Consider the following 11,281-nt stretch of genomic DNA (forward strand, 5'->3'; position numbering starts at 1 on the left):
TCTCAGATTCGATAAAAATTACTCCTTGTACCGTACTCCATTGCTTCGTTCTATCTCCGGATTTGATTTCCGATCTCCGAGGTAAGGTATCTCTTCTTTCTTGGATCTGAATTCTTCGAATTTGTTAATGAATTTTGGGGTGTTCTTGAAGGGCTTTTAGGTGTTTTTTAGGCTAAAATCGAAGAAGGGATGTTAGGTAAGGAGTTGGGACTCCAAAACTAGGGTTTCTGGGAGGCTAGGGGGGCTTTTAGACCTACTTCTCTTAAGATTTATGATTTGATCCGAAAATAGGGTGTGAGCACCCCTATTTATAGATTTTTTTAGGGGTTGATTTTGATAGAGTTAGTGTTTAATTAGAGTTCTTTTAATTAGAGTTGTGTTTTAGTTAGAATTATTTTAGGTAGAGTTGTGTTTTAATTAGAATTGTTTTAGGTGGAGTTGTGTTTTAATTAGAACTCTATTAGATAGAGTTATTATTTAATTAGAACTTTATTATGATTTTGACTTTTGGTCTTATTTGATTGACTTTTACTATTTTGACTTTAGTCTTAATTGATTGACTTTTAATATCTTGACTTCAGTCTTGCTTAATTGACCTTAATTTTGACTTTAGTCTCACTTGATTAACTTTAATACCTTGACCTTAGTCTTGCTTGATCGACTTTAATTTTTTGGAGAACCCTCCTTTATTATATCTTTAATTCTTTGGACCCCCAAATGGAGGGGTCCTTAAAGAAATATCTCACGAACCCTCAACAATTTTACTTGAAAGCCTGATTGATTTATTTTTTTAATTTAAAATTTAAAATTAATTTAATTAATGTTTCACTTTAATTATTTAATATTTTATTTATTAATTTCGAAATTTTAAATTATGAAAATTGTGAAATTACCGTTTTGTCCCCAGAGAGGACTTTTCACGTTTTAAGTCCGTTTTTAATGTTCTAGGATGTTTTAGAATCAATTTTTCATAAGGAATTCAATGGAAATATTAGTTTGTATCATTTATGAAATTTTTTGTGTGAAATGGTCATGAACTTTATGAGGGGCATTTTCGTAATTTTGTTGAATTCTGTTAAAATTGGTGAAATGATTTATTCGGTTACGATTTATTGTTTTATGTGTTCGAAAGAGTTTTTCTAAGCATAATGTAGGCTCTAGGATTGTTTTGATGTTAGGGGTATTTTGATAATTTGATCAATTTTTATGATTTTTATCGTGAAGCTTCTTTTTGGTCTGCAAGATGATGATTTCTATGTTTTTGGGGTCGTATTTTCCTATCGTAGTGTGGTTTCTAAAGTTTTGTAGTTCGAGGTACCTCATCCAGATTTCTGAAACATATTTGGTAATAAAATAAAGCATTGGAATAAACATCCATCATTGGGAACCGTTGCGATCGGGTTGACGAGTTGATTAATCAGGCGAATGCAAAAATGGGGTGTCTACAGAAAATATCATACAAAAATTGAAATGTGCTCTCCCACACCCCCAAACCTAAATTTTGCATTGTCCTCAATGATTAAAGAGTATGAGTTTAAAGTACACCTGAAAACAGATTTCATTACGTCGCAAAAGTTGTGGGTACAACCAAAATAAGTGTTCTGCATTGGATGTAAAAGCTAAAAGCACACCACATAAAGTTTAAACAACAGAAAATATGACAAAATAAATCCTATTTAGTCACACAGAATATGGACAAAAATCATGGGTTGCCTCCTGAAGTAGCGCTAAGTTTAATGTCTTCAGCCAGACATGGAACTGGAGCTAATCCTGGTACACAGGATTACTCAAAAATGAATCTTTTTCTGACGAATGGGGGAGATGTTGAAATGGCTTCAGTCTTTGGCTATTGACTTGAAAATGTTTCCATTGGCTGGATTGAGTACCTCGATGTATCCATGAGGGTGAATATTGTGGATCAAAAATAGTCTAGTCCAACGAGACTTTAACTTCCCTGGAAATAAATGAAGGCGAGAGTTATACAAGAGCACTTTCTGCCCTACGTGGAAAGATTTTATCTGGATGTGCTTATCATGTCAGATTTTTGTTTGATTTTTGTATAGCTTCGCGCTATCGTAAGCATCATTCCTTAATTCTTCCAACTCAGTGAGTTGAAGTTTTCTAAGCTCGCCGACTTTCGCTAGATCAAAATTCAAATGTTTGATCACCCAATAAGCTCGATGCTCTAGTTCGACTGGCAGATGACAGGCTCTACCAAAGATTAACCTATAAGGAAACATTCCTATGGGAGTTTTGAACGCTGTTCTGTAGGCTTACAAGGCATCAGATAATCGTAGGGACTAATCTTTACGAGTCGGATTGACGATTTTTTCAAGAATGGTTTTGATCTCACGATTAGAAATTTTGACCTGCCCATTGGTTTGTAAGTGATATGGAGTAGCTACCTTATAGTGATTGAATATTTGCGCATCAAACTTTCAAAAACTCGGTTACAGAAATGTTTTCCTCCATCATTAATGATGGCTAGAGGAGTTCCAAATCGGGCAAACACGGTGTTCTTGAGGAATTGAACAACAACCTTATGATCATTGGTTCAACAAGCTATGGCTTCAACCCATTTTGACATGTAGTCGACTGCGACTAATATGTATTGGAATCTGTGTGAAATGGGGAACGGACCCATGAAGTCAATGCCCCAAACATCGAAGATTTCGATGATCAAAATTTATTGTTAAGGCATCTCATTTCTTCGATTGATTTTTCCTAGACGTTGACATCTATCACAAGATTTAGCAAAGAGATGAGTGTCACGAAAGATTATGGGCCAATAAAAATCACACTGTAAGATTTTAGCTACTGTTTTCTTTTCTCCAAAATGCTCCCAACAAGCGTGATTGTGGCAGAACTGGAGAATCCTACTCTGCTCTCTCTCATTAACACACCGACGAATTATCTGGTCTAGATAGTATTTGAACAAATACGGATCATCCAAGAAGAACCATTTGTCTTGAGCAAGGAAGAGCAGACAATTTTGTTTACTCCAAGAGGTGGAAGTTTGACCTGTCACCAGGTAGTTGACAATGTCAGCATACCAAGGTGTGTCAAAATTAGAAACTACCATGATTTGCTCGTTAGGAAAATTTTTAAAAATTAGGAGAGAGTTAGAGAGAGTTTCAACTACTAGCCTAGATAGGTGGTCTGCAACTACTTTCTCACATCCCTTTGTGTCTCGTATTTTGAGATTAAACTCTTGAAGAAGAAGGATCCATCGTATCATCCTCGCTTGTGCATCTTTTTTGGCAAGAAGGTATTTCAGCGTTGTGTGATCGGTGAAAATAACTACTTTGGACCCTATACGATAGGAACAAATTTATCTAAGGTAAAAACTACTGCTAGTAGTTCCTTCTCAGTGGTGGAATAATTAAGCTGGGCATCATTTAGAGTCTTGGTGGCATACTGGATGACATGGGGGAGTTTTTCAACTCGTTGCCCCAATACAACACCTATAGCATAATCAGATGCATCACATATCACCTTAAATGGGAGATCCCAATTGGGTGGGTAGATAATAGGTGCTGAGGTCAACTCAGTTTTCAACTTCTCAAAAGCGGATAAGCAAGCGATAGAAAACTCAAAAGTATTGTCTTTGGCTAACAGATACACAGGGGTTTTGAAATTTTTTCGAAGTCTTTGATGAACCTTTTGTAAAATCCTGCATGCCCTAGGAACGAACGAACTTCTTTCACAGTTCTAGGTGGAGGCAAATTTGCTATAAGATCGACCTTGGCTTTGTCTACCTCAATTTCTTTATGGGAAATAATATGTCCTAAAACTATCCTAGAAGTAACCATGAAATGACACTTCTCCCAATTTAGCACGAGGTGCTTCTTTCGACATCTTTTCAAAACTTGCTTCAAATGATCCAAACAGTCATCAAAACTCGACCACAATACAAAAAAATCATCCATGAAGACTTCAAGAAAGTCTTCGACAATATTAGAAAATATACTCAATATGCACATTCGAAAAGTGGTAGGAGCATTACATAGCCCAAAGGGCATGCGTCGATAGGCAAAGGTCCCAAATGGACAGGTAAACGTTGTCTTTTCTTGGTCTTCAGGAGCAATTGGGATCTGGTTGTATCCCGAATATCCATCAAGAAAACAGTAATAAGCATGACCGGCTAAACGCTCAAGCATCTGATCAATGAATAGAAGAGGGAAGTGATCCTTACGTGTCATCGTATTTAGTTTTCGGTAGTATATACAAAATCTCCATTCGGTTTGGACTCGAGTAGGTATAAGTTCATTATCCTGATTGGTCACAACTGTGACACCCAACTTTTTAGGGACAACCTGAACTGAACTAACCCATTTACTATCTGAGATGGGGTATATAATACCTGCATCTAAAAGTTTGATGACTTCTCTTCGGACTATATCTTGTAACACCGGATTGAGTCACCTCTGTGGTTCTCTCGATGGTTTGAAATTTTCCTCAAGATAAATTTGATGCATGACCACAGAAGGACTGATGCCTTTAATATCAGCTATGGTCCACCTAATAGCTTCTCGATTTTCGCGCAGAACGTCAAGTAATCGATTTTCTTGTGATTTTTCTATAGTAGGGGAGATAATGACAAGGAAGGTTTCAACATTACCCAGAAATGCGTATTTCAGCGTATCAGGTAATTGCTTTAACTCAAGCTTTAGAATTTCCTTCACTATTGGGGATGACGAGAGGGAGGAAAGACTTTGAATTTTTGGCTGCCAATCCATCATAGGGACGGATTCAAGAAGAGAGTTTACCTCCCTGATGGATTTCTCCGTATCAAACTCAAGGTCGAATTAGCCAAAATACTCTTCAAACGGATCCTTATTTTTCGCTTCTTCAAACGTGCTACTGACTAGGGTGTCTATCATGTTGACTTCTTCCAAATAATCCATGTTAGTAGATTGAAACTTATTTTGGAAGACGTTCATTTTGACTTTCATGTCCCCAAATGATAGGGTCATGATACCATTGCGACACTTGATAACTGCATCAGAAATGGCTAAGAAAGGTCTTCATAAGATGACTGGAACATGAGAATTTGGGTTAATAGCAGGTTCAATGGCAAGAACTATGAAGTCGGCAGGAAAGTAAAAATCCTTCACCTTAATGATCACAACTTCCACTATTCCCTTGGGAATCTTTCCCGATTTATTTGCTAGACTCAGAGTAATATCCGTAGGTTTAAGTTCACCTAAACCTAATTGCTGATAGACTGAGAAATGAAGAGGATTCACACTGGCCCCAAGATCTAATAGACATTTCTCAATCATGGTATCTCCTATGTGCACAGAACTTGTAGGACAACCTGGGTCCTTGAATTTCGGAACAATTGTCTGCTGAATCAGACAAGAAGATTGGGCTGTCATCACAGCCTCTTTTGGCACAGGAGTTTTTCGCTTCACTGTGGTGAGATCCTTGAGAAATTTGGCATACGAGGAAATTTGACGAATTGCGTCAAGGAAGGGAATATTGATTTGAACATTTTTGAACACTTCTAAAATTCCTTCCAATTGTTTTCCCTTTTTGTTATCTATGAGTCTATGAGGAAACGCGGCTTTGGGAATGATTACTCGACTTTCGAGAGGAGGAGGTGTTTCCTTAGACTGGTCTTCTTTTTTCTGTGGAAGGTGTTCTAGAGGCTGTTTCTTTGACCAGAACATCCTCAGGCATTTCAACTTTATTGTCCACCAATTTATCAGATCGTAACTTGAACAGAATTAGAGGGACCTGCCTGACTATTGATTTCATACTATCCTCTTGGAACAGTTCTTGCTGGATTAGGCACAGTTTGACTGGGAAACTGGCCTTTGTTTTTCTCTTTTATGAATGAAGCTAATTGACCAATCTAAACCTCTAAATTTTTAATTGCCTGTGCAGTGACCTGGTTGGTCTAAGACTAGCTCTGGCTAGTTTGGATTTGTTGCTGTATGAGTTGCTGTTGTTGCTTTAATATCTCAGCCATCATTGATTCCAATGCTGAGTTTGTTTGAGCAACAGGAGTAGAGTAATTGGTCAATGATCTCCCGTTGATCAGAATTTTGAGGTGAAGAATAAGATGGTTGTGGAACCAAATATAGGTTCGTACTGGCATGAGTTTGACGATTGAAATTTTTCTAAAACCCTAGAGGACTTCCTGATTGGATAGGTTCACTTTGTCGATATGAAAAATTGGGTTGAAACCTATTATCGGGATGGTACGTCTGGCTATAGGAGTTAGGAGTGGGTTTCCTATATGTGCTATAATTTCCAACAGCATTGGCTTGCTCTGACTGCGAGGGAGTCAAGGTGGGATAATTTTTCGTAGAATGATTGAAATTCTCACACAGCTGACATTATGAAAATGTCTCTGTGGCGACTTGTAGAATTGGAGTGGCTTCTTAGAAGTTGAATTTGACACTGAAAGCATCGAACTTTTTGTTGAGACTTTTTAAGCTACTCACAAGGCTATTCATGACATTCTTAAGTTTAGGATCAGACTTAACCTCATACATGCCCGATTTCTTAGCTCCTAAATCTCCTCTATCGAAATCCCCTATGTTTGTGCTCTAATTTCGAGCATTCTCAGCCAATTCGACTAAGAATTCATAAGCTTGATTGGGAGATTAATTCATGAATTTACCCTGATGCATAGATTCGAGAAGAATACGCTGGGCTATTGGGAGACCTCGATAAAAGAAATTAACTAATTGGGCTTTGTCTATCCCATGGTGCGGACACTTAACAAGAAGGTCATTGAACCTTTCCCAAGTCTGGGAGAATTCTTCATCCGGTCTTCCCTTGAAGTTCTGAATGGTATTTTTGAATTGTTCCGTCTTCGCCATAGGGAAGAATTTGGCTATGAATTTTCTCGACAACTCATCCCATGTAGTGATAGACTTGGAGGACAAGGAGTTTAACCAAGTCGCAACATGGTCTTCGAGAGAGAGTAGAAATAACCTAAGCTTGACATTCTCATCGTCGAGGTGACTATTTTTGAATATCTGGCATAAGGTCAAGAATTTTTTGAGGTGATTGTACGGTTGTTCCCTTTCGAAATCGTGGAATTTGGGCAGCATATTGATGGTGGTTGCCCGAATTTCAAATTGTGCCACATTAGCGACAGGTAAAGCTATACACGAAGGAGGGTTGGCAGTAATAGGTGCGAACAACTCATTGAGAGTTCGCTGATCCTCATGGTTGTGATGAGGTGGATGATCTATTTCTAGGACTGGTGGAGTGAGAACGGTGTTGCTTTCTCGTCTAACCTTAGGTAGTGGGTGAAACCTTGTGATCTCCGGATAAAAAACAATTGGATTTTTTTGCGATCTCCTACTTAACATACACTACCAAATTGCACACAATAGAAGGAAAAAATTCACACGTTAAAAATGGGTACCTATTACTAGACAGCTTCTAACTGGTTTAAAGGATTAATCAAAGCCTCCAACCCAAATCTCTGAAATCGGAACAGCCAGTTTAATCTCCAGAGGAGAGGTGGTGCACAATGTTGAGCAAGGGCACTCTTAGATCACCTCTCGTCTAGAATAGACGTGTGTCTATCCCCCGAATTCACGTAGAACTACAGGGCAAGATTGCGCTTAGGCACTGTTCACGATCAAGAAGTGCAATTGGTGCAACTTTTGATTAGTTTTGCTTAATGAGCTCGATGGAACCTAGAGTCCAGTCTTATCAAATTTTAATTAATTAATTTTCTGTGAATTTGATTTTCCTAGAAGGGCAAGATATTGGTAATGAAATCTGATTCTTATCTTATGGTGTCATCCTCATAAGGGTGCCCTTATTATTATGTACGATCCAATGTGTACAAATTAGTCATTAAAAAGCAATACAGAAACTCACTAGCGAGTGATGTGTGAGTGTTTCGAAATTTACCTCCCGTTCTAGACGGGGGATGATTGAGTTGAGTTGACTCGGGCCACCAACACCAAATTTGGTATACGAACTCAAGGAACTGAGATAGTTTCGTCCCAATATCGTCCGTCCTTAATTCTATTACAATCTGAGCCTTCTCGGATAAAATTAAAATTTAATACAAATTCAAGTTCCTAATACAAGTTGTTTTCTAAGAAAATTAAAATGCAGAGAAAATTCGAATTTGCTGATCTTCTTGGTGAGAGAACCAATTCAGTGGATAAAAATTTCACTTGTCGCCTTTGGTCAATTTCCATTGACTTTCGTCGAGTCCTTCACCTAAAAATAACAAAATTATTCAAATCAGAATGTTAAGCAAAAATCCAATATGACCATTACAATGTCCATGATGTCAGAAATTTGCTCAACAAAAATCAGCAAAAAATATTGCCACGTTACCGCGGAGCACTAGGGGGCAACCGCGGAGCGATGAAATTTTGATGAAAATTAAATTTTCAAATTGGAAATGGTTTCTGATATCTTGAGGATTGTAATGAAATTTTTTTTCTGTTCGTTTGGCTTCTGTTTCAAGCAAAACAAGTTCTGTCCTGTTTCGAAAACTATTTCGGATTTTTTCTGAATTGGAAAATGAATCAACTCGCTATCTTCTGCAGTGGCGCCATTTTGATAGATTGTAAAACTTGCTGTGTAAAATAAAGATTAACAGATGTAAAATAAGACTTTGGGTAAGCCGAATTCGTTCCACATGGACAATGAAGATTCAAAGATTCATTCGGATTAAAACCATAACAGAGTTTTGAAACAAATTAATTTAAAAACAAACCAGATTTGTTGCACAGATGATATGAAAATCAACTTGTAAATTGAAATCAAAACAGAAACTAGAGGTTGAAGATAAAAGAAATGGAGATTAGAGAGTTCAATGTAGCCTTCACAAACCATCCATAATGTAAATTAATTCTGAATTTAACTCAATCCATGTAGCAAGTCATTGCTCATGGATTGGAAAGTGGAGCCGTTTAATCATTGAATGTAACCAAGGATCATTCATGAAAATACTGATTTAATTAAGATTGCTTAACCTATATTTCAATTCTTCACAAAGTATAGTCATTCTTGAACTTATCTAAGTAATGACTATCAAAGCTTGAATCATAAACATAAGCTAAGGGATCTAATCAAAGGAGAATTTATAGAATGATTAACAAGACAAGCAAGAATAATGAATTTAAACTACATTAAATGGATGGACTTGCTCTGGCATTATTGACCTCTCTAAGGAGATTCTAACCACTCATTGCAAGGATTATAATTGCAGAAAATAATAAAAGAAAAGAGAATATGGGTGAAGAAGATGAAGATGCAACTTGGTTTCTTCTTGAATGGATCTCTAAAAGAGTTACAATAAGAAATAAAGGATGAAATCACTCTTGTTGTTCTCACTACAATCAAAAGCTCTCTCAAAGAAAAAAATTACAGAGAATTAAAAAAAGAAAAACTAAAAAATTATAGAAGAAGAGAGCCCAAGAGGGACCCAAGAGGGGACCCCTTCTCTGAAATCAACTCTCCAATTTATAGCATTCATAATCTGGTCATTGGGTTGATTTTTCGGATGATTTACTTCGAAAGAACCATTCTGTTACAACCACCGAAGCTTCTAGAACATCTCATGCAAATCTCGAGGAAAAATTCCTCGAGATCATCGCGAAGCACCCAAGCCCAACCGCGACGTGGTGATGTGGCACCCTTTTTAGCTCATTTTCGATCATTTTTCTCCTTTTTGCACGCACATTGTAACCAACTTTGTTAATCGTTTGGCAGCTTTCACATGCGCTTTATTTATCTGCATTTAGCAATAATATCTCATTAGCTCTATTAATTTGGATAAATAATTTAATTTTGTAATTATTTATGAGAACTAACAATTATATGATGATAATCTTAGTGTAATTACGGTCCCAAAATTGAATAATTGGGACCTTATCAGAAAACAAACCAAATATACTAAGAAATGAGTCATAAAAATTAAGAACTTCTTAAGCTCATACATACTGACATTTGTAGTCATTTTTCCATTGTATGCTTAAGTAAAGAAAGATATTTAATTACCTTTATAGATGACCTTTCTAGATTTGGTTATATTTATCTGATTCATGAAAAATCTCAACCGGTAGATATCCTTCAAATATTTATAATTGAGGTAAAAAAATAGTTAGATAAGAAGGTGAAAATAGTTTGGTTAGATAAATGAAGTGAATATTATGGTCGATTTAATGAATTGGATAATAATTTTGGCCCTTTTGCCAAATATTTAGAAAAATTAGGTATTTGAATATAGTATACAATGCTTGGGATGCCTCAGTAAAATGGTGTAGTTGAAAGACATAATCGTATACTCATGAACATGGTTGGGAGTATGTTGAGTCACTTAACAATTTTAGAATTTTTGTCGAGAGAAGTATTAAATACCATAATGTATATCTTAAATAAAGTTCCTAGTAAGATAATACCTAAGACTCCATTTGAGTTATGGACTGGTAGGAAAAGTAGTTTAAGACATTTAAAATTTTTGGGACTACCCAACAAAAGCAATGATTTACAATTCACGAAAAATAAAATTGGACCCCAAGACCATTTTTGAATATTTCATTGGTTATTTAGAAAAGTCTAAAAGATAAAAATTCTATTACCTTAACCACAATACGAGAATAGTTGAAACAAAAAATGCGCTAGATTCTTGAAAAATGATGAGATTAGTGGGAGTGTAAAATCATGTAAAATAACTCTAAAAAAAGAGTGGATATCCTACCACCTCTTAATCTTCAAGAAATTGTTGATTCGTAAGATGTTCAACAACTTGAGGAGAATGAATAACAGTAAGAGTAAGTTGATTCACAACTGAATCAAGACTCAACTATTGTAATTGAAGATTTACCACTAGTAGTTCTGAGAAAATCTCTTAGAGTTAAAATACCTGTCATTTCAGATGATTATGCAATGTATCTATAGGAATCTGATTTTGATATTAGGATAAATAAAGATTCGTTTACGTTTTCATAAGTAATGGAAAGTAATATTTCTACTAAGTATAGTAGTACTTATGGAGATTTTTCTCACGTTGTTTATTCAAATTTTTTTCAAATACTCATCCCAAGAAGGTGTTTTATTCAAATTTCAAAAAATTTCATCTTTACAATCCTCTTATTTTAGTTTTGTTTAATGTTGAAATAAATAGTGAAATTATTGGTAAACACGTGGTAGTTTATTTTATTTTATTTGTGAACTCTATCTGATGAGTCATCCAAGAAAAATGTTAGGTTGATCTTATTAATTTCTTTAAATAATGGATTAAGATTATGTTTATTTGCCATTTATTTTCAAGTTTGAAGTAGAT

The 11,281-nt window shown here is 35.9% G+C and overlaps 1 protein-coding gene across 1 annotated transcript; it reads right to left on the reverse strand.

The window, feature by feature from the left end:
* Positions 1-5,027: 5,027 nt before the first annotated feature.
* LOC147391476 (uncharacterized) lies at positions 5,028-5,675 on the reverse strand. The gene has a single exon (XM_086459071.1). It carries the CDS (start codon positions 5,673-5,675, stop codon positions 5,028-5,030), a length of 648 nt encoding a protein of 215 aa, XP_086315197.1.
* Between the last annotated feature and the right edge of the window lie 5,606 nt (positions 5,676-11,281).

This window comes from Akebia trifoliata, chromosome 11, assembly GCF_017979445.1.
Source record: "Akebia trifoliata isolate Shusen 1 chromosome 11, ASM1797944v1, whole genome shotgun sequence".
Taxonomy (NCBI): domain Eukaryota; kingdom Viridiplantae; phylum Streptophyta; class Magnoliopsida; order Ranunculales; family Lardizabalaceae; genus Akebia; species Akebia trifoliata.

What these genes read in the sequence shown, in the direction of transcription:
- LOC147391476 (XM_086459071.1), bottom strand. Translation starts at nt 5,675, where the DNA reads ATGTTCTGGTCAAAGAAACAGCCTCTAGAACACCTTCCACAGAAAAAA.